The 23,722-nt window shown below is 52.0% G+C and overlaps 7 protein-coding genes and 1 non-coding gene across 8 annotated transcripts; 6 read left to right on the plus strand and 2 right to left on the minus strand.

Annotated features, from left to right (window-relative positions):
- Window positions 1-184: 184 nt before the first annotated feature.
- On the minus strand, window positions 185-268 carry TrAtP1_012523. Its single transcript has one exon. It is a non-coding gene; the product is annotated as a tRNA-Arg (tRNA).
- A 2,026-nt stretch (window positions 269-2,294) lies between these two features.
- Window positions 2,295-4,451, plus strand: TrAtP1_012524 (uncharacterized protein; the record flags this gene model as incomplete). Its single annotated transcript, XM_066115562.1, has 4 exons — window positions 2,295-2,314; window positions 2,682-2,951; window positions 3,389-3,732; window positions 3,808-4,451. The coding sequence occupies 4 exons, from the start codon at window positions 2,295-2,297 to the stop codon at window positions 4,449-4,451; spliced, it is 1,278 nt and encodes a 425-aa protein (XP_065971661.1).
- A 991-nt stretch (window positions 4,452-5,442) lies between these two features.
- On the plus strand, window positions 5,443-7,077 carry TrAtP1_012525 (uncharacterized protein; the record flags this gene model as incomplete). Its single annotated transcript, XM_014090113.2, has 2 exons — window positions 5,443-5,675; window positions 5,778-7,077. 2 exons carry the CDS (start codon window positions 5,443-5,445, stop codon window positions 7,075-7,077), a joined length of 1,533 nt encoding a protein of 510 aa, XP_013945588.1.
- Window positions 7,078-8,406: 1,329 nt separating this feature from the next.
- On the plus strand, window positions 8,407-8,889 carry TrAtP1_012526 (uncharacterized protein; the record flags this gene model as incomplete). Its single annotated transcript, XM_066115563.1, has 1 exon — window positions 8,407-8,889. The coding sequence occupies one exon, from the start codon at window positions 8,407-8,409 to the stop codon at window positions 8,887-8,889; it is 483 nt and encodes a 160-aa protein (XP_065971662.1).
- A 487-nt stretch (window positions 8,890-9,376) lies between these two features.
- On the plus strand, window positions 9,377-9,694 carry TrAtP1_012527 (uncharacterized protein; the record flags this gene model as incomplete). The annotated part of the gene is made up of 1 exon (XM_066115564.1): window positions 9,377-9,694. One exon carries the CDS (start codon window positions 9,377-9,379, stop codon window positions 9,692-9,694), a length of 318 nt encoding a protein of 105 aa, XP_065971663.1.
- Window positions 9,695-10,464: 770 nt separating this feature from the next.
- TrAtP1_012528 (uncharacterized protein) lies at window positions 10,465-13,265 on the plus strand (the record flags this gene model as incomplete). The annotated part of the gene is made up of 2 exons (XM_066115565.1): window positions 10,465-12,814; window positions 12,892-13,265. The coding sequence occupies 2 exons, from the start codon at window positions 10,465-10,467 to the stop codon at window positions 13,263-13,265; spliced, it is 2,724 nt and encodes a 907-aa protein (XP_065971664.1).
- A 4,977-nt stretch (window positions 13,266-18,242) lies between these two features.
- Window positions 18,243-21,568, minus strand: TrAtP1_012529 (uncharacterized protein; the record flags this gene model as incomplete). The annotated part of the gene is made up of 12 exons (XM_066115566.1): window positions 18,243-18,327; window positions 18,411-18,432; window positions 19,182-19,197; window positions 19,254-19,291; window positions 19,354-19,379; window positions 19,482-19,693; window positions 19,910-19,947; window positions 20,216-20,330; window positions 21,026-21,030; window positions 21,089-21,206; window positions 21,264-21,326; window positions 21,449-21,568. 12 exons carry the CDS (start codon window positions 21,566-21,568, stop codon window positions 18,243-18,245), a joined length of 858 nt encoding a protein of 285 aa, XP_065971665.1.
- A 1,179-nt stretch (window positions 21,569-22,747) lies between these two features.
- On the plus strand, window positions 22,748-23,499 carry TrAtP1_012530 (uncharacterized protein). The gene has a single exon (XM_066115567.1). The coding sequence runs from the start codon at window positions 22,784-22,786 to the stop codon at window positions 23,264-23,266; it is 483 nt and encodes a 160-aa protein (XP_065971666.1). The 5' UTR covers window positions 22,748-22,783; the 3' UTR covers window positions 23,267-23,499.
- Window positions 23,500-23,722: the final 223 nt, after the last annotated feature.

Consider the following 23,722-nt stretch of genomic DNA (forward strand, 5'->3'; position numbering starts at 1 on the left):
CATTACCCAACGTGGACATAACAGTAAAAAAAGGGCGCCTAGGGTTATTGGCGGCAGGAGCATCCCTTGTGCCAGCTGTCGTCCCCCCTACAGCACGCGCAGCTCATCTTGTCACCACAGACAACAACGCGATGGCCTCGTTGACCAACACAATCGCAAAAAGCTGGTGCAAAGCGCAAAAAATCGACCACGCCAGGAGTCGAACCTGGAATCTCTAGAGATGATGATGAACCGAAATCTAGCGCCTTAGCCATTAGGCCACGCGGCCTTAGTCAGGCGTTGAAGTTGGATTGACGGGTGCTCCAATGCAATCAACAAGGCTTCGCTTTTCGGACAAACCTCTGGGGAAATCAGCAGCTGAAGCCATTCGACCGAGGCACATGCGGCTGCGAGTGGCCCCGCCGCATCCAATCTCAGTGATCCAATCGAACGCGCAACTCAGCTTCATCCTCGGTCCACCCCCCAAAGCATCGCGATTCGACGCGTCGTGGTGTAGCAGGCAGCCAGCACGGACCTCTTCCCTGCCACCTTGTTGGATGTCTAATATTGAAACACAAGCGGCATATCCTTGTCCCCCCCTCCAAGAAGAAGACATTGGCGATGGCGATGCTCAATCGTCCCAGCAACCGAGATGATTGAGGTGGAGATGAGGCGGGAGGCAATCCAGGTCCCCAGCATTCTGGGTATGCACGAGAGGCCGATGTCCACCAGATCCATGCGGATGTTCAGGACACATGTCCAGGGCCGTCTTGACAGAGGGAGCTTAAAGACACAGATCTGCCATGGATTGGGAACCGGGCGCCGTCATGGCCGACTGAAGGGAAATGAGCTGCCCGAAAAGCGGACCGTGGCCTGGCCCGCGACTGGACGACTAGCGACCAGCCATCTCTATCTGAGCTCGGTGCTAGCAGCAATGGCCCCTCTTGGCTGGAGCGATCCGACGAGGTCTGGCTTCTGCCCAGCACCCAGCCACGAAATATCGGGTACTACAGCGTCGATTGCAGCGCTCGCACCACGCCGCTACCATTCTGCAATTATCCTGCTGCATTAGCACCGAAACAGCGCCAGCCCAATGGCGGCATTACACGATATCAGGACGGGCGGCAGGGAGGGAGCACCTTTACGTGCAGCGAGCCGTACAGAGTGGTCTCAGGCGGGCGGCTCGCCCAGGCTGGCCAATGGCGGGCCAGTCCATGCAGCTTTCAGAGAGCGGCGATCGTCTTGTCCGGCGAGCAATAGCCCAGAGCGCGAAGACTGAGCCCCCAGCCATCTCTGTTTTCATTGCGCTGCTGCAGCTAAGACGGCATGTGCATCACAAAAGTGGGCGCTTCACAGTCCTCATACAGCCGGCGTGGGCGTCGCAGGAATAGGCGATGGGCGAGATGCAGCATCAGCTCGGACGCAGCCTGCCCTCCATGATAAGCCAAAAAGCTTTTCCGGTGGCGCCATGTCTGTCGATTACAGTACCAGTGCTGTACGACGTACGGGCAGCAGGTAGCAGTACCAGTAACGGCTCAAGCTACTACTCTCGGGTACGAGTTGCTGCTCAGCAGGCATAGCACGGGCTACGTGTACCTGACCACGGCATTACAGTATACGAGTATTACTAGGTACTACCGCTGCTCCTAGCTTCTCTCTCCATCTGTGTGTACAGTATGTGTGTGTACCTCTGTCTCGCAACATGCTCGCTCGGTACGAGTAAGCCGATGAGGCTGGATCTGGGGCTATTGGGAGAATAAGGAAGGCCATTTAGGCCAGGAACCAGTCGCGCGCCAAAGGCTGCCCCGAAAAGCAACAGAGCAGAGGCACACACTCACGCTTAAAAATGGGCCGTCCTTGTATAGCTGACCACGCTATGGGGGGAGCTACCACTCCTACGGAGTACCGCTACTGCTGCTGCTACCAGATTACATTACCGGTATATTGCTTGCTACCGCTAGTGGCACAGTAGCCATGAACATCAATCGCCGAGCCTGACTGGTCAATCGGCGGCCGATTCAGGGGGACGCAAGGGAAGCAAGGAAAGCAAGGTGGCTGGGGAGCTCTTGGTTGCCTTTGGGGCCCCATCACGCTTACCGCTGGGTTGCAGCATCATATCCGACGAGTCCACTGGCGACTGGAGACTCTAGTACGCCTGAGACGCAGCCTCGAGAGGCCAGTGGACGAGATGCCTGCTGAGCTCGTTGGGCTTGCAGGGGAGTTGGATGAGGTTGGCTGAGTGTGGAGTTGATGGCGGAGACGAGAGGCCAGGATACGACAAGACTAATCCTGTTGTGATGAGAATCAACAATAACATGCCCAGACTTGGTGGCAGGTAAACATGGAGGCCCGATAGGCTTACCCTCCTTGGCAACGCAACACAACGAGCACGCCCACAATCGCAGGCGTGGCCCCCGACCTCAAAAAGCCCTTCGAGCGACGTTGGTTCTGATCCGCCATTCCTTTCCTCCAATTATCTGAATCTCCAGCCAAGAAGCAAGGACAATTGAAAAGAAAAGACTCTCAGAGGTATCATATCCCTCTCTCTTTTCTTCCCTTTTCGAACTTTTGTTTCCAGGAACAGAAGCTTGAGATCCTTCTTATCTTCCTTTCGTGCTACGGAAGGTTGTATGAGAAGATTCTCTCGCGCCAGCGCAAGCCGCCAACCTGGATTTTGAAGCTCGAGTCCCCGTGCCTTTTAGCATCTTCCCGTCCACTTACAAGGACAACGAAGCAGGCCGCCCTCAACCTCAAACCCAAACCACAACCCACGAGGAGGTTCAAATCACCCTCCCTCAACACAAGCCAGCCGGACGGGAGGGTCAATTCTCTTCTCCCCCCCCAAGTGCCGATCTAGTTCCTCACCGTGGTGAACACCGCGTCGAAGAAGAGATCCGTATTACGCGCGAGGAAGAACGCCACCGCCGTCCCGGTTCACGCCACTCTGAACGCTTCGTAAAGGAAGAGTTCAAGTAAGTTGTCATCTTTTTCTTATCTGTTTTCTCACGCCCCTTGACTCTCTGTCTCTCCCGGACCTCATTTGCGTGTGAGCCATTGGAGCGAGGGAGGCGAGGGAAGGGGGGGACAGGAGAAATAGCCGTGGGGAGAGGGAACCCGCCTGCCACCGGCAGCGCTGAAATTGCTCTTCGTATTCTTACAGTCTCGTTTTGCCGCGGCTTCTAGAACGCGTCAATTGGGAGTGGAGATGCGAATTGAGCACGGAGGGCGGCGGAGCTCACTATGGGGGAGCTGACAGCCGGGGGTGAGGTTCAGCTAGGGTTCCCAGCCATGCTATTTTATCCCGGCTCAGGGGGGTCTAGTCCCGGCCCACAAGTGTTGGCCCAGAGACCAAGGCCAAGGAAGCTCAAGCACAAAAGGGAATCCCTCCAACTAACTCGAGTACTTTTAGATCTATTCCACCTCCTCGCGACTACACTGAGACTCAGGTCAAGGTTGACACTTCTCGCCGCCACTCAAACCCCATTGACGCTGCCGAGCGTGAATACCGAGAACGTTTCCGTCCTCAACCTCAACCCCAAAGCTCTACCAGTCTTGAACTAGTTCAAGTCCGCAAGCCTCGACACTCTCACCACCACCACCACCACTCCGAGAAATCTAAGGGTACCGACTTCACCGTTGAAGAACGTACCACTGTTTCTCGTCCCAACTTCCGTGAGGAAATCAAGATCACTGAGGAAATTCGCGAGTCTTCTCCTGAACAATCAGCCAAGATGGGTTACTACGATGATGAGGGTAAGCTTCAACTAACTTTTCTTTCTGTTGTCTGCCAGACGCGTGCAAGCGTACGCTAACGCGTGTCGCCGGTAGGCTCCTACCACTCTGTCCGCCAAGGCGTGGCCAAGGCCGTAGACAAGCTCCTCCCCCATCACCATCATCACCACCACCACCATCACAACAATAACAAAAATAATAACACCACTACTGTCACAGAGCAAATTGATATTGTTGATGTCCACCACGATGCTAATACGTCTCACCGTCCAGCCGCCCCTGCCGCCGAGCAGCAGCCTAACACTGTCTCCATCCCCTGCCACCACATCCGCCTGGGTGACTTCTTGATGCTGCAGGGCCGTCCTTGCCAGGTCATCCGCATCTCGACCTCGTCTGCCACTGGCCAGTACCGCTACCTCGGTGTTGACCTCTTCACCAAGCAGCTGCACGAGGAGTCTTCCTTCATTGCCAACCCTGCTCCCAGCGTTGTTGTCCAGACCATGCTCGGCCCCGTCTTCAAGCAGTACCGTGTCCTCGACATGGCTGACGGCTACGTCACCGCCATGACCGAGACTGGTGATGTCAAGCAGGGCCTGACCGTCATTGACCAGTCCAACCTGTGGTCTCGTCTCCAGCAGGCTTTCGAGTCTGGCCGCGGCAGCGTCCGTGTCCTCGTTCTCAACGATGGCGGCCGTGAGCTCGCTGTTGAGATGAGAGTCATCCACGGCTCCCGCTTGTAAGAACGCCATCTCTTGTCTCTGACGGGAAGGCTGTTCTATCCATCCTGTGGATATTCCAGGCTCGCTTTCTGGTCTGAATAATGTGAAAAATACCCCATGGGCTTGGAAAGTGAGAGGGTGTTGTTGGGAACGACGGCTTTGCTAATTTTACTTGGATTGGGTTGGGATGTTCTTTGGATATGAGGCAGAGTGCCCAGTAGATAGGATCTACCCTATGTGTTGCACTGTAATTAAGATGGATTTCGTATAAATCTCTTGGTGTTGTGCTGAGTGAAATGTGTGATTAATCCCGCATGCGCTGTGAAATTGCGTCCGTCCAATCTGCCATGTCGCGTTGCGAGCAGCTTCCAAGCGCGTCCAAGTAACATTAAAATTGCCCAGCTGAAAAGCGCCACTAACATGGGGGAGACTCCACAAGTGGCTCTTGGGATTTTGTGAGTATTGATAGCGTCGGGGAGCTATTGCCCAGCCCCGCTGTATGCCGTCCTGCTTGATGCTGCTAATCGTATTACTAAGTGCAGTAGTTGAAGACGTCGAGTGTGTTTGAGGGTACAGTGATGGATGACGACGACTTCTGTCTGTATACAAGAGCGCAGTTTGATGGCACCAAAGCGAAGAGAAGAGATCTTCCGGGCTGAGACAAGCGGGCAACGCGGGACCGCTGGAAAAAAAGCGATAGCGCTGCAAAAAAAAGAGCCAGTAGGAATATAGCCGGCGGACAGTAGCACGAGCACAGTAGAACTCGTGATTACGGCCTGCTTATACGCCCGAAGGGAGGGGAAAGGCGTGAGGGGAAAGCGGCAGATAAGAAAGAACCTAGGGAGCGTATAACGCCATATCAGCGATTCACGGCACCCTGATGGCCTTGGTTTAGTGATACTGTTTGGCCTATCTTGATACGAGTAAACCAGTAAATTCATCTTCTTTCAAAGAAAAGGCAGTATTATTCAGTAGGAAACATTAAAGGATTACATTCAAGAGACTTTTCAGAATGGGTGGCCAGCCGTCTAAGCTCATCACTGCAGCGGAGAGTGAGAAGCTCATACTGGAGCGCCTTCGAAGCTTTAAACTAGAAGAACGAGAAGGGGATCGTGTCGAGACCAGTAGCGATGCTGAGAAGACAGAGGAGCATCATGGACAGCAACTCGTCCGAGAGCCTGAAGGCCTGCCGGTGGCGTCGCTCGAGGTGTGGATCGATTCTGTGGTGAAGGATCCCAAGAATAGGTGAGCAACGAGGTCTGACTGAGATTATGAGCGAAAATATCACCATCCCATAAGACAGCATCATCAAAATGTATGCTAACCGTGAGATTGTAAAACATCCAGGCTGGCACACGCTGCCTTGAGCTCGTCTGACCCAAAGCAAACCCTCACCTCACGCGCAACCAAGATTGCCAACCAGCACGTCTTCAACGTCCAGATCCCCTTTGAAGGCGATCCCATCACCAACCAGCGCTCCAGCGGCCGCTGCTGGCTCTTCGCCTCGACAAACGTCTTCCGCGTCGCGCTCATGAAGCGCCACAACCTGGCCTCGTTTGAGCTGTCCCAGGCCTACCTCTTCTACTGGGACAAGCTGGAAAAGGCCAACTGGTTCCTCGAGCAGGTTGTCGAGACGGCAAAGGACGACATTGAGAGCCGCGTCGTGCAGAGGCTGCTGGGCGATCTCGTCTCGGACGGGGGCCAGTGGGACATGGTGTACAACTTGGTTGAGAAGTACGGGCTTGTTCCGCAGGCGCTGTATCCGGATAGCTGGAATGCCATGAACTCGAGCACGCTGAACAGCATTGTCAAGACGAAGCTTCGTGAGTTTGCGCTGAAGCTGCGAGAAGCGGCCAATGGGGATTCCGTCTCTGCTTCGGTCATTAGCGGGCTCAAGATCCATATGATGAAGGAGATTGCGCTCATCATGACTCTCCTGCTTGGCCAGCCTCCCAAGCCGACCGAGGAGTTTTCATGGCAGTTCGTCGACAAGGACGGCAAAGCGCAGCAAGTCAAGACCACTCCAAGAGCCTTTGCCAAGGACATCTACAGCTCCGAATTCCGCGTCACGTCCGACGCCATCCAGAGCATGGTCTCGCTCGTCCACGACCCGCGCCACGAGCCGCTCCGTAAGCTCACAGTTTCCCGGCTGGGCAACATCGTCGGCGGCCGCGACATCACATACGTCAACGTCGAGATGGACACGCTCAAGTCGACGTGCGTCAAGCTGCTCAAGGCGGGCGTGCCCGTCTTCTTCGGCTGCGACGTGGGCAAGTTCAGCGATCGCACGGCGGGCATCATGGACCTGGAGCTGTTTGACTACGAGGCGGGCATCAACACCAGCCTCTTGGGCATGAGCAAGGCGCAGAGGCTGATGACGGGCGAGAGCGCCATGACGCATGCAATGGTGCTGACGGCGGTGCATCTGGATGAAAAGTCCGGCAAGCCTGTGAGGTGGAGGGTGCAGAACAGCTGGGGCACGGCGGTTGGTGAGAAGGGGTGGTTTGTCATGAGCGATGCGTGGATGGATGAGTTTGTGTATCAGGCGGTGGTGGACCCGAGATATCTGGGCAAGGAGGTGAGGGATGTGTTGAAGCAGGAGCCGATTGTGCTTCCGCTGTGGGATCCGATGGGCTCGTTGGCTTAGAATGAATGAATGATGACATTGAAGTCTTGCGAACATGAACTTTGGCTTGAAGTTTTCTTTGCCTTTCCCTCTTTTACTTCAAATCACAATCTCTAGATGCTCCATATTGATGTACGTCAATGTATTTCTTTTGGATATACAAAATATTCAGATAACAGCGTTTGAGCGCGTCAACAAGCTCCACCACATGTTTGATATGATATGTTCCGGCGTTGAAACGAGGAGAAAAACTCTAGATAGCCACAGAGTACATGCATGCTTGCTAAATCACACTTCAGCCAATCTACTGCCTGAGTCTGCCTCAATCATTTTCTTCTCCTTGTTTCATATTCCCTCAAAGAAATTCTATTTACGTGTAGATGTAAACAGTTTCCAATGAAAGAGCTATACTCATGGCACACAAGAGAATCATTGAAAATAAGTCAGTTCTCATAATGGCTCACAACTCGGCGATTGGCCCCAATACGGCTCCAACGCAACCGTGACGGCTCAGCGTTTCACGCTTCTGGAATAACATGCAGCTATCACTCCTCCCCCCCTGTCGTATATGCCCAACACAACGCTTGTTCTTAGCCGGGAAATATAGTAGTAGTAGCCTGGTGGTAGCTACATTGGGCTTCGAGGGACTGGAGCCAGGGATCCGGCATGTGGGACTCACCGAGTGGGCTTTTCGAAGTCGATGCTACCAAAGCTCTGGAAATTTTCTCAGAGACCAACTGTCCTTTTTACCTGCGGAGTGATGCTGTAGAAACAAGAAGCGCAGTGCCCATGCCGGTTTTTCTTCATCGGTTCCACACGCCAACACCCGGCTGGCTGCTGCTCCGTATTCGATGTCAGGATTCGAAGCCTAGCTTGTATGTACAAGCATGCAGCGGGAATGCAAGCACTCTTCTCTGCGTGCGTATGGAGTAGGAAGGATTAATACTCGTACATACGGGTGTGCGTACTACGGCGATGAGCATGTATTTCTTGCCTATGCATGGCATATGTCATATTCCTAGTATCTGTATGCACGTGTCAGACGGGAAGAACTCAATGTCGAGTGCCGGTCTTGACGCTGCATAGCACTGATGATATAAACATACATGTGTACTCCGTACATGCTATGGAGGCATATACAGCACCAGCACGATATCAGGCGGATACATTGGCACATTGGCCCCCATTGTTACATCTGTAAGAGCCATTGTAAGCTAAAATTCAGTCATCCGCCGTTTCCAGCTATGGAAACTTGAATTATGCTGATTCAAGCTCGAAAGGGCGACCATCACTCGACGATACAAGGGATTCGCTGTCTTCACGCGGCTGCAACCTGGGGTCAAGCAGAGCATGGAAGCTCTCCCCGTAGAGATCGACCGAGGTCTGCTCAGCCCCTGGTCAGATTGGGCACGAGAGCATAGCAGCCCAATCCCGGGATTGAGTCTCCAAGCACAGATCCACTCAAAGGTTAGCTCTCGAGAATGGAATAGCACGGCCAGGGAAAGGCCCCCAAGGTGCAACCAATCCATCAATCAGACGGCGAGTCTCTGCTTTCAAGTCAGAAATGAGGCTTTCAGAAGAAGCCCCGGTGAAATTTTACTTCCATACGTCGGTGGAGCAAGGTTTGCTAGTTGTTTGAAAGCAAAGAGCCGTAGCAGCCGCTTGGATGTGTCATCTCTCGGGATCAATGGAAGTAGATCTGCCGCATGTCGTCTCGTTACGGATTTGCAAATCTGGCACGGCGACATCGGCTTGGCTGAACAGACGAGATGGAATGTTGAATGCTGGACACATGTAGTGACAGCTTTAGTGCATCCAGCTGTTCCTGGCTAACTGTCAAGCGAGCATCTACGGCAACATGCCTCATCAACTAACAAGCGGCCAGCTCCATCCAACAGAAAAACCGGAGACTCAACCACACTCAGCTCAAACTCTGCTCAACGAGATTAGAACAGCCGTGCACAGGCCCTCGGTAAGGCACCAAGCGGATCTCAGGTAAAAGAGAGACTGTGAGAAAAAGAGCGAAAAGATAAAAAAGGCAACTAGAGGCGTGTGGCCGGCTGCTAGTTCTGACAATGGCGTGGTGGCGATAACGAATCGCGACGTCATTATCGTATTTTCTTCCCAAGATTCCAAGCGAGGCTATTCCAGCGTGCCAGCTTAGTTCTGCGCCCAAGGATTCGATGGATGCCCAGAACCCCCAATTAGACGTCCCCAGAGCAGCAGGAGGATTACGAAGCACAGCAGAATTTCTCTGCTAGCTGAGAAAGAAAAAAGAAAAAAGAAAAAAGAAAATGGCCAAGGGAAATTAGAAACATTCATGCCCAAGGAGACTTGGAACTGGGTCCGTTCCGTTGGTTTCCACTTTCTGGACAACGGTTTGAGTCGCAACAGCGATCCGAACGTCCGGGGCCTGAGTTTCAATAGCTCAGACGACTTGGTTGGCCTCCGTCAACCATCCAGTCGTCACCAGCGCCGTAGTTCGCCATCGCGCCGTGGCTGTCCGGGAACGCATCGAACTTTGATGCCACAAGGAACCAGACGGCAGCGGGAAGCCCAGCATCAGCTCCAGCAGCAGCTCTCATCAGCTGAAGCCACCGCGACGGGCGCTGGCGGGCAACTACCGGACGGCCACTAGAGCGCCCTGCGCCGCTAAGAATAGGAACCAGCACGACGTTTGAACGGGCATCTTGCAGTGATTTACACGAGCATTCAGCATCGGCAGCCCGCCGTCTTACAGCTCTGCAGCTCTCCCCAGTGGTTGCTGGAAGCTCCTAGCGCCAACTCTACGGGGGGCTCATCCACTAACTGTTCGTTGAAAATCGTACCCCTGGCCGCTGCTCCCCAAGTCGTCATGACCCCAGACCGTTTTTAACCTCATTAACCGTTTGTCCCCTCCCTTGCGGCCAACCAAGTCTTTTCCCACGAAGCAAACCCTTCTTTTTCTGGACCCTGCGCTGCATGGTTCGGGTCTTTGCACACCAGGTAAATTTTTTTCTTTCCCTCTCTTCCCTGCTCCCGGCGTGTACTGTATGTACCTCTCATATATGTAACGTCGAACCCCGGCTGATGGGACAGTCTGTCAAGGAGCGGCCGAGAAGCTCATTATTAGGCTGACTAGGAACCCCGCGATCATATTCTCTTATATACCTATATTTCTCCCGCCGTAATCATTATCTGACGACTTCGACGACGACCCCTCATTCTCTGCAAGCCCGGTCTGTCCATTGCTCGGCTGACTGCGAAAACCAGACTTTGGCCTCCTGTGACGCAGCCCAAACGGCGTGCATTTTGCTGCTCAGGTCTATCCAGGCTTGCGCTTTTCCACATCTCTGGATATCTCCCCATCTAGCATTAGCATAGACGACGACGACTTCTTGCTTCTCAGTCGCCTCCCGTGCTGGCACCATGACTGACCGATCCTATCGTTATCCTGCGGCTGGCCGGTCCGCCACATTCAACAACCCGGCGCGCATCTCTCTGCCCTCGGTGGGTGGCTATGGAGCCTTATATGCCAACGATCCGGACTACGTCGCTTCGCCCACGAGATACGCTGCTGCCGCCGCCACCCCCAGAGGCTACACAACAGCTGCAGCTCCCGCAGGCGCTGTCGTGCCGCCGCCGCGATCATATTCCACCGTGAACCCAGAGCCGCGCGCCCCCAGGCCGCCGCCCCCTCGTGAACAGAGCCGCAACCGACGCTCGAATACCGTCGATGCGTCTGCCCGACCACCCATCATCGTCACGACGATGCAAGACCACCGTCCGCACACTTCTTCTGCCCTCACTACCGACGCTCTCGCCCACGCAGCAAGCCCCGTCCGAGATGCGTACCGGGCAAGCGAAGGGAGACTCTATTCGCAGCCAGCGTCGTCCATCAGATCCAGGAGCACCGCCCGCCCATACCATACCTCCACGAACAGTGACGACTTTGGCCGTTCTCGAGAGCAGGGCGAAATTGTGTTGGCCAGCCGTGATGCCGATGCCTACCGCAGCTCCCGACCTCATGTGGTGTATCCAAGCAACTCTCGGCACAGCAATGCCGCCATAGACTACGGGGACGAGGGATATCAGTACACAAACGCCGGTGAGCTGGTTCGATATGATTTGGACCACGGCGTCGCCCCTGCTCCCCGCCATTCACGCAGGCATGAAAGCTTCGACAGGGGATATTCTCGGCCCAATATCAACTACAACGCGGATCAGAGAAGCTTCAACGTCAACACGACAATGGATCCAAGCCGCACAAGCCGACCATATGACAGCCGAGGTGGCCCTCCACCCTCAGTCCGTGGATTTGACAAGATCAACCGAGCATATGACATTCCGCCACTTGCTCCAGCTCCTCCCAACTCCAGCTCGTCTGGGCAGCTGGATATGGCTGCGGGATCTACTGATCGTCGTACTGTCGGACGACCACGTCCTGTTTCGCTCATCCAAGAGCCAGGATCTCGTCCCGAGGACTACTATAGAGGTTATGAGGATGATGAGTATGACCCGCGGCGATTCTACGACGAGAGTGTCGCTGCTCGGGGCTTTGGTCTCCGACCAGCTCAAACAGACGACCTTCAAGACCACCACGACCGCTACTGGGATCCAAGAGACGATCAAGGAAGGGAAGGCTCGGCTAGGAGAGATCACTCCAGGAGGATAGAAGCTCCCCCCAAGGAAGGACAGAGGTCTCACTCCGATGAAGAGAGAGTATCTGACCGTGAAAGGGAAGACTATTATCGAGGCTATAAAGACAACCTCCGCGAGAGACTAGATGGACGAAGGGATGGGGATTCAGAAGACAATGACCGATCTCGAGCCCGAGACAAGGTTGCCGCTGGACTTGGGGCAGGAGCTGCGGCTACTGCTGCTGTAGCTGGCGCCATCGCGTCAAGCAACAAGAAGGAAGAGAAGCCCGAGCCAAGTGAGTCGCGCAGACGCCGAGGCTCTGACGAGGCTGAGGAGCGCGACCGTGAGCGCGACCGTGAGCGGGAGCGGGAGAGAGAAAGGGAGCGGGAGAGAGAGAGGGAGCGAGAGCGAGAGCGAGAGCAAAAGCAAAAGCGCGATGAGGACAAGGAGCGTCCAGTCGCCAAGGCTGATGATGCAAAGGCCGATGCAAAGGCCGACGCGGAGACTAAAGATCGAAGCAAACGAGACGCTGAAGCCAAGTCTAATGGCGATTCGGCAGCGATTGTGTCTTCTGATTCTGATGAAGGAAGAACAAAGTCGGCTCGCAGACATCGCCCTTCTCACAGCTTTAATCCCTACGACACTGGAGATTTGCGTCAAATCCGGGAGCAGCTTGCTGATAGTGAGAAGGACAAGGCTGAACCCAATGGTAAAGGCCGGTCATCTCCTCCTGCGAAGGAGGATCGACGCTCTGAGTCGCCCTCTAGGGAGGACAATCGCGGCCGCGACCTTGTTGTCGTCCGTTCTCCAGAGGAAAAGCAAGTTCGCGTTGTCTCGCCACCACATGAGAAGAAAGAGGACAAGCCCCTCAAAGGCATCCTCAAGCAGCCAAGCGCCAAGTTCCCGGAGGAGCCCAACCCAATCCGCGAAGGCGTAGCACCGCACAAGGAAGATAAGAAGCTGAAAGAAGTCCCGTCGGGTGCTCGATGGACCAAGATCAACCGCAAGATTGTCAACCCAGAGGCTCTGGACATTGGCAAGGAGAGATATGAAATCCGCGATGACTTTGTTATTGTGCTCCGAGTCTTGAGTAAGGAGGAGATTCAGACTTATGCGAATGCCACGCAAGTCTTGAGAGGTAAGACGACCCAATACGATGCCACCATCATGGCATCCCCTCGTGGCGCCGTAAATCTTGACTAACACAGGAAACAGAGCGGCGGCGAAACAAGGACTATACCGGCGAATATGAAGACAGCGACCGCGATCGAAGTGACCGTGATCGAGATCACCATGGTCGAGAGTACGATCGTGAGTATGATGAAAAAGAAATTGATAGAGACTACGGTCGAGAATATGACCGCGAGTACGAACGTGAGTATGAAGACGATAGGGGGCGGCGAGGAAGCCATCGCCACCGCCGTCATCGAGATGATGCGGATGGCGCGGATGTTCGTGAGCGTGATCAGGACCACGACCGTGACCGCGAGAGGCGGCGTCGACACAGGCGCGACGAAGAAGAAGAATACGACTCCAGGCCAAGAGACGTGGAGCACCATCATCACCACAGGGCTCACCGAGAGATTTAGAGATGGTACGACGAAGTCCGACAAAGCATTCACAGCCTGCGCGTTTTTACCCTTTGCCTTTCCTTCCTTTCTTCTGTCCTTTGCTAATTCATTTCGACTGGGTGTGTGCGCGTGTATGATGGGCCATGGCCTTGCAAAGATGTTTCTTGAGCTTCCTCTTTTTTTTCCTTCTCCTCTCCTCTTTCCTCGTACTTGTCCTAGCTGAAGAGACTTGACGTTATCTATGGGATTCTTTTCTTCCATTTTTTTTTTTTTCCACTTTGGCGTCTACTGTATCGTTGCTTTTCTCTTTTACTTGCTGGCGAAGTTGAACTGGATATTTTGGACGAATGTACAATGGCGATTTGGTGGAGGGTATGTGTCAATGAATGAATGATGGCAAAGCGAGATCTACTTCACCCTTTTTACTTTTTCTTCTTTTTTTCTCTTGCTCCCTTTTTCATACCGAATTGGGATTATCAAAACGCTTGGGTGACATTTCTGTTTTCATATATTTTGGGGACGTATCGGAATAAAAGCTTGGCTGGTTTTTCCTTTGCGTTTCATTTCCAGATTTGAATCCTCGGTGACTCTTGTTGAGATGTTCAGGAGTTTGCTATGGACAAACTGCTCTGTTGATGCAGTGAAGAGTATGCCATTGTCATGTCATTCAAGTATAATCTCATCTATCCACATCCATCTGAAGGAATGTTTATGACTCTCGGTACCACTTGGATACAACTTCTAGGAGTATTTCTCACTCGATCTGTAATACATGTTGCTCGCCATCTACATCTATCCGCAATCATTCCGAACCCCGTTTTTAAAGTCTTGTGGCAGTTGACAATTTACCCAACAATCGATGACTATGTCTCGCTACGTTGTCGCCTTGGCCGAAATCCAAGTTCATTCCCACATATTCCTATTTCATACCCTCATTAAGTATTTAAACACGTGAATAGAGAGACTGGTCGGCGAACTTGAGGAGCAACAAGGATCATCAATTTCGGGTAGCTCTCGACAGATTGTATACATGTACTCATTACCTTTTGGTGCTTTGCGAATACTTTGCATAGCAGCAGCTTCGGAGCGCAGGTAACGGAAAATGTAACGACATTTCCACCTTTTTGTCTACAGGCTATTACGGATATCTTCCTGCTTGAGGGTAGTATTTCTCTTGTAGCACCTTGTACATACATGAACCCCCATCCTTCCTACCACACAACCATCTTCCCCATCTCCCCCCCCTTCGCCATGTGTAGCCCTTGCAGAAAGATTTGTGAGATTGTCGCCCCCCCTGGGCCCTGCGTTGGAGATGGTTTGTGTTGCAATGGTGATTTTTGCTTTCAACAAGGTCTTGATGCTTGTGCTTGTCGTTGTGTTACCGCCCCTTTCGTTTACAATCCTGGAGAATTGAGGCCAGGGGTGGGTTGGAAAGGAGGATGGATACTCGTACAGGTGCTTCGTTAAGGGCTGCGCTTCGTGTATCTCAGATTAACGAGCATGTAGATTTTTTTTTTTCTCTTTCATTTTACGGGCCGGGTAGACTATTTACTTGATGCTGGATATATGGCTATAGTGACGTCTGGGTGCAGAGAACCATCTGCATGTTGTATCCGAGTTTGAGATGTCGTACATGCTTTAGGGTAGGATGTGAAATGACTGCCTTTACATGACTGACTAGATGGGTGAAACGGATCAATCACATCTTTTCGGTGCGTGTGGAATAGCAATGTGCTCTGTCCTCTGCATGCTCCCCACGTTTTTCTTCTTCTCCAAATGCTACAGGTTTCGCTGGTTGGCTGCAAATCACTTTTTTTCTTTTTTTTTTCTTGTTTTTTTATGACCTATAACCACCCTTTTAGCATCCACTGGGTTGCTACCATCAAACTCAACCATCACACCACGCCCCCTCCACCAGAATTTCCCTGCTGTTGGCTGCAGCATAGCCCGGGACATGTATTATATTTCTCATTTTTTTGTTTTCTTTTTTTGTTTTTGCAGCGCCAAACTCTAACACGAAGGTGACGCCCTTGCAAAGCAAAAAAAAAAAAAAAAAAAGCAACGCACAGAAAAGCCAAAATATCCCTGGCCGATGCCGCTCCAAATAGGTATAACTATTACAGCTACTAATCATTAATCGTTTTGTTACAATTGCAGTAATAGAGTCGTCCTTTAGCTCGCAACAAACTTGACTTGTCCGGATATGTAAAACATGCGTAAGCAGTACCTAATGGCTTTGGATTGAATTGGATTTGCTTGTACTGTATCGCAGCAGCACATCCCTTCTACTCTGGGACTTGCTTGAATCACCTGATTTGTGCATCTCAAAAAGTACCGCGTGCTACGGCGCGAGGTTTGCTCAGCTGCCCTTGGTACAGGACTTGGTAGACGCTGTAGCAGTACATACGGCTATATGTCGCTCTCTGTAAGCGGACCTACCACAACCGGTCTCACTAGACAAATATCGAAAACTCCAGCTGATGTAGGGCGTTCAGTCCAGCCTCTCATGTACAGGTAGGTACTCGAAACGTTCCCTCGCCATGACCAAACAAGGCAGTAGTACCTTGTAGTACCTAGTAGCTAGTGTCTTTCATTGTTTCCCTGAGCATGCCATAATATCTGACATTACTGCTCGATACTGTATATAGCGCCGAAAGAGCTGCTGCTGGCCAGGAAAACCCTCCGACTGCCAAATGTCCGAGGCGGCATCAGCTGGGATATGCTGCATCCAGGTACTGTACTTGGGTTTTCTGTACTGCCAAGCGGTATATAGGACGACACAGAGTAGGTACCTGGCTCAAGCATGTTGGCTGTTGGCAGTACATCCAACATAATGCTTCATGTATGCAGACTTACAGCACCGTCATGATATCATCCGGGATCCCCAAGGCGCGCATCGCTGCCAGACTCGTCCACCGCAGCGAGAGCAGCATCGCATCAATCCCCTCTTCAGCTCGTGTAGCCACTACCAGACACCGCATGTCACCGCTAGTGGCCCGTTACGGGGTCTGCAAGCTCCGCCTTTCACAGAGCTACTGGAAATGGCTCTACCATGGCGTCCTTTTCTCGTTGCCTTTACTTTTTCTGTATCAACCGCGTTTATCCTCTAACCGAGTACGTCTGAGTGACCTCTCGGGGTTTCTTTTCCTTTTTCCTTTCCTTCTTTTCTTTTCCGCCGGTCTTTGCTTTCCCAGCCCCCAAATTTTCTTGACTCTTCTCTTTCTCTCCCTCTCCCTCTTCCTCTCTCTTTGCACCCCCCTCCGTCGGAATGTCACCACTGACCCAATCCATCGCTTCGACATCTCTTTTGGCAGCATCAGAAACCTCAAACATCTAGCTGTAGCTGTAAGCTGCCGCGGCAAGGCACCCTGGATTGCTCTGCTCTCGAGATCCCAGCTGTCAAGCAGGTACCGAGTACTAGGACTGGCACGACGCCTGCACACCCCACGTCGCCCATGGTCGGTTTTCCACGTCGGGACAAGTATCTCATACCTCGCTGGAGTCCACTTTAGACGCTGTGCCTCCGCCGTTTGCTCCGAAGCCGTGAGGGGACTCCAGCTCGTATGATTGTAGAGGGTACTTGCGACGCCCGGCCAGGCCCTTGGCCCTCCCAAACACCAACCCCCCCTATTCCTTGTCCTCAACCCCCTACCCCCTAATCCAAGTCCAAAAAATCCTTCCAGGCCCCCCCGCGCCCCTTTTCCTGTCTTCGCTTCTCCACCCGCCAGCCCACCCACACCCCCTTAATATGGGCAGTTCATTCAGCGTACTGGTACTTGTACATGTCGCCCTTGTGTCTGCTCGGCTTCTTGTTTCTTGTCTGCGCGCTCCCGGGGGCGCGTCGTGGCGGTTTGCTTTGCTACCAGCACTAGGAGTGCCTCTGCGCTGCTCCCCGGCACTAGCTCCCAGCATTCCCACCCCTGACTTTCCGTGATTGGCAGTCTAATAATATGCACATCTGCTAACCCTCACCCGTTAGCATCGACCCACGCTTTTACTGCCTAGCTTGGCAGTAGAAGGCAAGTAAAGAACAGATCTAGAATAGCCAGAGCATGCGGACGAAAACAGCACCACTCAACGGAGCATGTCGGCGTTGGATACGTATGGAATAGGGTGATGCGGCTTACACCAGGCAGCACCATACTTGTACTACTCCGTCCTTAGCACATGGAATTCCGTAACTCTCACATGATACTCTTGCGAGTATACGTGCGAGTACGAGTGCTAGTGTATACTACTGTACTGTCAGTACTGTAAGCCATAGAAAGGCAGCACTACAGTACAGCAGGACAAGGAGTCCCCTGATTGCCTGTCTAGGTAAATGCGTTGCTCGGCAGCAGAGAGACAGAGGCAGAGACCAAGCGCTGTCCCCGGAACACGCCGGCCCTTCCCCTGCCCTGTGTCTATCCCGGCCTGTCGTTGCTTCCATGTCAGCCTCGAGGTATCGCCAGCCGAAAGGTACCTACATATCAGTTCCAGTCTGAGCCGCTTCTTTTCCTCATAGCACCTAGATATCCTACAAGGCGTATTGGCAACTCGATAATGTTAGCACAGAGGCGTCAGAGAATTCAAGGCAATCCGCTTCCCTACCTCGTTCTCCGTACTTGTATACCAGCCCCTCTTTCAAAAGGTCCTCCCTCTGCTAGAATTACCAATCACGCGAGTTATCAACTCCAAACCTTAAACAATTCCTGTTGTGCCTGCGGGTTTTTTTCCTGCCATCGCGCTCATATCAAATTTCCCCATGGACAACCGGGCATAACAGCCCCCACCCCCTTCATTCACATCTCACTTTGTGAGAGAAGAACCGGACCAATGAACCTCGCAGCACATTGGCGCGAAACCTGTTCAAGTTACCTTTGTGGAACGCATTCTTTAGAAGAGGGGGAGATTGAGAGCCTTTTGAGTTTGATATTGCTGCTAGTGAGTAGGCGGTACTTAGTGTAAGCCATTTCATAACGCCAAAATCTTTCGCAATGCTCTAGACTCCAAATGTCATGTGTACTCGAGCATGAGTAATGGTGATCGGCGGGCCGTTGCGTTTGCTTGTCCATGCATAGCAATTAACGCATTCACAGCACTATGTGGTTATTAGTCCTTGAGCTATCGAATGCCGCTAAAGAAAAAAAAAAAAAAAGAGAGAAGAAAAGGGTCTGAACGTACACTAGATTAGTCTTTTTACCCACTCACTTAGACGCCCATGACACTTGTGCAGTAGGTATTTCTTTCTTTTACTTGTAGTTGACTTTTCACCACTTGAGTTGTAAGTCCTGTCTTGGTGAATGTAGTCCCAGCTATCGCTTCCTAACTTGTATCCTTGTACGGAATATGCACAGCTGTACAAGTACTCTATTTTACCAGAATTGAAAGCACGAGTACTTGGGTCTCGGTAACGGAGCGAAGTCGACCCCGCTACTGTAGTCTTGGAAAACGTATTCTTCGTCCGTACAAGTAGCTCGTGCCACCAGCAGGCTAACTTGTTAGGGCGAGAGCGCATGCTTCTCTCCCCACTGTACCGTGGCGAATGATGCCCTGGTCACGATGACCTACACGCGGCTGCAGCCGTGTTGGCCGTCTTACCTCCCCACGAAGATTAGCAGGGAGTTTCGGATGCAAGAAGGGATGTCTTTGATGGGTTGCAGTGGGCGTGTTGCAGAGGATGTAACCCGATGTGTCCAGGCCGTTTGCTGTCCGACAGGGGATGCAGATTTACCAGGAATATGGCTGGAAGGGGATTCCATACCCATAGCAATCTGCCTAAGGTGGCCCCCCCCCCCCCCTGTTGGCTCTGACAGACCCCTTGGATAGGGGCTGGTTATTGGGGCACAAGTGGAAGATCTCCTCTCCACTTGTGTCCACCCCAACCCTTTCTGTCTACTCCGTACAGTACTTGAGCACCTCTTCGTGGAGCTTGTAGTTAGGAGTGCCCCATACCGATTATTTTCTTTTCCTGTAAATTGATGTGAGCAAAATGCTTGTCTTTCCAGCAGAGTAGGTTATACAGACACTCCGTACTGTACTCCATACCGAGAAACTCCATCTACCTATTTCGTTGTTAGATGAACTGGTGGAGCGCATTATAGCCGTACACGTTTACTGTACGTACGAGCGGGAACCGCGCAGTAAAAGCAGCTGCAGCGACAGATTGTATCAAATACTAGCTCGAAACGGTAGTTATTAAACTGTGTATAGATAGTTATTAACGCCACCAACTCATATCTTTGAAGACATTACCTAATCATATTGACCAGAGCCGTCGTTGAAACTGCCAGCTTACTGTACATACTGCGTATGGGTTCTAGAGTAGGTATCACGTCGTATGCAGTTCGCTTCTGGAAGCTCACCGACTCACCGCTATCTAGGGACAAATAGCTGAAGCGGGGCGTGTCAGGCCATTGTCGCATTCGGTACCATTTGACGTGTGCTTTACGCTTTAGTATAGAGGCCTGTACGAGTATCAGTACTTGTGAGGCGAGAATGACCTATCATGTAAACGCAGCTGGTCAACTAACGCCTCTTCCTAGACTATAACTGTATGCATATACATGTACTACTTGTAGATAAATGGCCAAAAAAAAAGGGGGGAGTTGCTGTTGGGAATGCGAATACCGCTGTCAAGGTTCGATGGGAAGAAGCCATCTCCTCTTTATTGCAGAACTTACAGCTGTTGTTTTGCCCCAGGCACAGGTATAGACAGATACTGTAGATATCTCAAGTCGACAACCCCCACGAGTCTCAGTCGCCGCGGAGCAAGCGTGCGTCGAGCATGAACATGGGTGTGCATAACGACCTCCCATCTCGGCTTGAATCCGTCTAGGCAGTATCGGAAATAGATTGCGCGCCACACAGTGGGCAGTGTTGTTGTTTAGAAAGTTACCCGACGTCAAAGGAAGGATTGGTACACAGCTGCGCGTACTCGCGTCAATAGACAATCATCTCAGCTGTACTGGGCAGCAGTAGCAACTCACAGCGGAGCATGTCAATACCTCTTCGGCGGGATTTTGTCAGTCCTAGCCTCTTAACAGCGTGAGCCAGACCGCCATATGCAATGCATGCGCTGATGACACGAAGCGCGTCGAAGTTCTCAGAAAGATACAAGTATGGAGTACATGATCCAGAGTACTACCTATTCTGGCTGATATGCAGTATACTGCACGGACATATACAAGTAGTAAGTACGAGTACCTACACTTGCGCGTTAATCGTGTACATGCTTCAAATGCCCTGCTTCTTTCTTCCCTGCAAGCAGAGACCGGAGAGCCGGAAGGCCAGCCTAGCTCCCATCTCCCGCATGCAGCTAATACAGTAGATCCAATGTTGCTGTCGCAGTATCCAAACAGGATTGGATGATACTGAGACTCGCAGGCTCGCTAGCCAGACAGTGTTGCAACGGCGATTCTCATGTACAGATGTGGAAGTGGCTCAGAGTCAGGTACCGCAGGAAGTACTGTACCGCCAGTACAAGTACATTCTGAAAAAACAAGAGAGAACGAGAGGCGAGGAAGAGGGAGGGGGTGGCCATAATAACGTGCAGGCGGCGAACTTGCGAGCGATGGCCGTTTCTTGGGGGCCGTTTCTGCAGCGTTGGAGCGACAAAGTTTCCGGTCTTGTGACGGCTCTTTGCGTTTTGTCAATGCTGATTGTCTTGACCGACATGCTACGACCCAGTAATGACGATCGGCTAATTTGTCTCTCTTCCCCGGGGTGTGAAGCCCAGTCGGTAGCCTCGTTTTGTCCGGCCATAGTCATCGGCAATTGATGCAAAGATTCGAATGTACTGTTACTACTCGGCGATCAGCGCAGGAAGACGGCGAATCTAGTCTGTAGAGTAATGTACTTACTTAGATACGTAGCATTCGAGCTATATTCATTACGATAAGCATTGTGTTTGCCTGGGCATACTCGTACGAGTATGCCAAACTGGTAGTAGCAATAGTGCGAATCGCGCTGTAACCCTACCTGTAGCCTGTCAATACGCATCCATATATTTGTCACGCAGCGTATCATACCACGTACAAGTAGCCAAGTCTTGTCCAACAGCTCGGACCTGTAGCCTGCAGTAGCCCAAAGCTTTGCTTTCTATAAAGCGCGTGAGAGTAGAGATGTGCTTGTAACGACGTCTTGCTCGTAGCTGACGAGACATGACACCACAACTAACGAATTGTACTGGCAAGACCGCATCGCGTCTACAGAATACGTACAGTACCAGTCTGTCCGCCAATCGAAATCCAATTTGTCAGGGACATCTGCTCCGTCAGACTTGGCGGGATCGGGCATCGCGTGGTGGAGCGAGTTGACAAGTGAGATGAAGTGTCAGCCATCGTGTTGCGGCGTTTTGCTGAAAGACCTCTCGTGTTTAAAATTAGCCCACTAGCCTTGGAGCCTTGGAGCCTCGGAGCAGAGCGCTCGGATTTACTCCGTACCGCGCTCCGCAGACAAAGTAACGTTTGATATTGGCACAAGTACTTGCTCAGACACCTTACCTCTAGAGTAAGGGCCGTAGTATGCAAGCATACTTGTCAGCTCATGTATTTTCCTCAAAGGTACTTTGGTGTACCTTGAGTGTGATTTATCATGCAAGAACGGACACATGGCACATTGCGCCAAAGGAAGCGTAATTTAACCTGATTCTGAAGAAAATCCCTCTTTCAAATGCCCTTCGCAAGACTTTACGATTGACTGACAGTAAACGGAAGAATAAGAGTGTAACCCTGCGCTTGTTTAGCCAGAACTAATCTTGGCCATCATAATTTAATATTGATCATGCGTCTCCTGGATGTCTATACGCTCTTAGCAACTAACCGAGTGCGATGACGAGTAATTCGGGTTAGCTCACGAGGCTGGACTCTTTAATCAAGGAAGAGTTTTGGTCGGCGATAATATTTACAAGCTAGCAGTACGGGTACTTGGCTGTAATACCGTTTCGAATGAGCGGTAAACGGTGTAGCATGCATGAAGCGTCTGACATACGTAGCAAGATGATGGCTTGCAATTGCTGCTTGCGTTATAATCGTACAGTAAGCATAAGAATACCCTGCGGTTTGATACATACCTAGTATTATATCACTTCTGTCTATCCGCTGAATCGGTCGATTCATCTGTGCGTTGATGCGGCCAAACGGCTACTGGGCGCCTATTGTCTCAGCTAAACAAGCTCTCTTGTCCACCAGGCCTTCTCCAGGACTAAAGAAGGCGGCCACGCCACGTTCGAGCTACGGCCACTGGCCCGGTGGACTGGTCTCTTCCGTGGAGCCGGAAAGCCCTTGCCGGAAACCATGTCGCCACGAATCTTCTACCGAAGCACACCCACAGCGGCTCGGAACCCCTGTCAACGCCATTCCTTTGTCTCCCCTACCTGACGGCTCATACTGAAGGTGTCTGCTTGTAGGTACCAGTGAGATACAGCTGTGGAGACGAGATGATACGCTGGATCATGTGGCGGTTTGGAAAAGAAAGTACTACTGTACAGTACAGTAGTAGAGTCGAGTATGAGGGCAGTGAAGCAGTCGATGTGAAGGGCTACGGCTCGTTGATGGATGTTCCAGCATGATGCATACAAGCACGCACAAGGCATGCTAGCCAGCATAATATGGATAGATATGGACCCTAGGCGCAGAGCTACGAGATGCGAACCAATGCTGGTTTACCCCATACCTCTCTACCGGGACACCTATACTGCTCCTTGCATCGCCATCCACAAGCACTGCAAAGGACAGCTGAGAGTTGCCAGCAGCTGCCGGCAGGCGCCTAAGCGCAGATGGATCATTCAGGCAGAGCCGCCATGTACCTATTACTGTACTGTACGAGCAAAGGTTCTCGGAGTTTCCTTTTACATGCCTTGTACGCAGTCAGACTGGATGGAAACGGTCCGGCGACTATCCCCAGCTGCCCATCTGCGTGTACACAGGGTCGAGCCAGGGGGCGGTCGTAGCGGCGTCGATGCGCCCACGATGAGCAACATCTGCCGTTCCAGGATTACTGCTCCTCCATTGACCCAACCCCCCGTGGGAGAGCAGTAGCATCAATGCTTACCGCCATGGCAAGGTACGCGAGGCCAGGAAACATTACTAGCTGCAGACGTACCTATGGCAACAGGCACGTCCTGCTGGTCGCATTCTAGAATGTCTCCGTAATGGAGCTCAGCTTGGATCTGGATATTTTGACACTTTGCTACAGAGGGGTTATAGTCCAATATACCTACACTTGGTGAAGCATTTCTTTAATACAGAGCTGGTCACGCTGAGCCTCTGAGTGTAGGGTACATGTAGACTATGATGTTACCTACAGACGTGTACTGTACAGTAGTAGTATTCCGTGCACGTCCTGCCACCGCAATTAAATGATCGCGTCAGACCTGGATCATCTCACTCCCCTCCCTAAACAAGATCTCACGTCGGATGAATTGAAATCGACGATTGCCGGCAGAAATATCAGCATACTAGCGCCGCGACTGAGCCTCAGCCAGAGCGGTCATT

The sequence above is a fragment of the Trichoderma atroviride genome, chromosome 7 (assembly GCF_020647795.1).
Source record: "Trichoderma atroviride chromosome 7, complete sequence".
Lineage (NCBI taxonomy): Eukaryota > Fungi > Ascomycota > Sordariomycetes > Hypocreales > Hypocreaceae > Trichoderma > Trichoderma atroviride.

Coding starts and splice junctions, on each gene's coding strand:
- TrAtP1_012530 (XM_066115567.1), top strand. CDS start 22,784: ATGTTCCAGCATGATGCATACAAGCACGCACAAGGCATGCTAGCCAGC.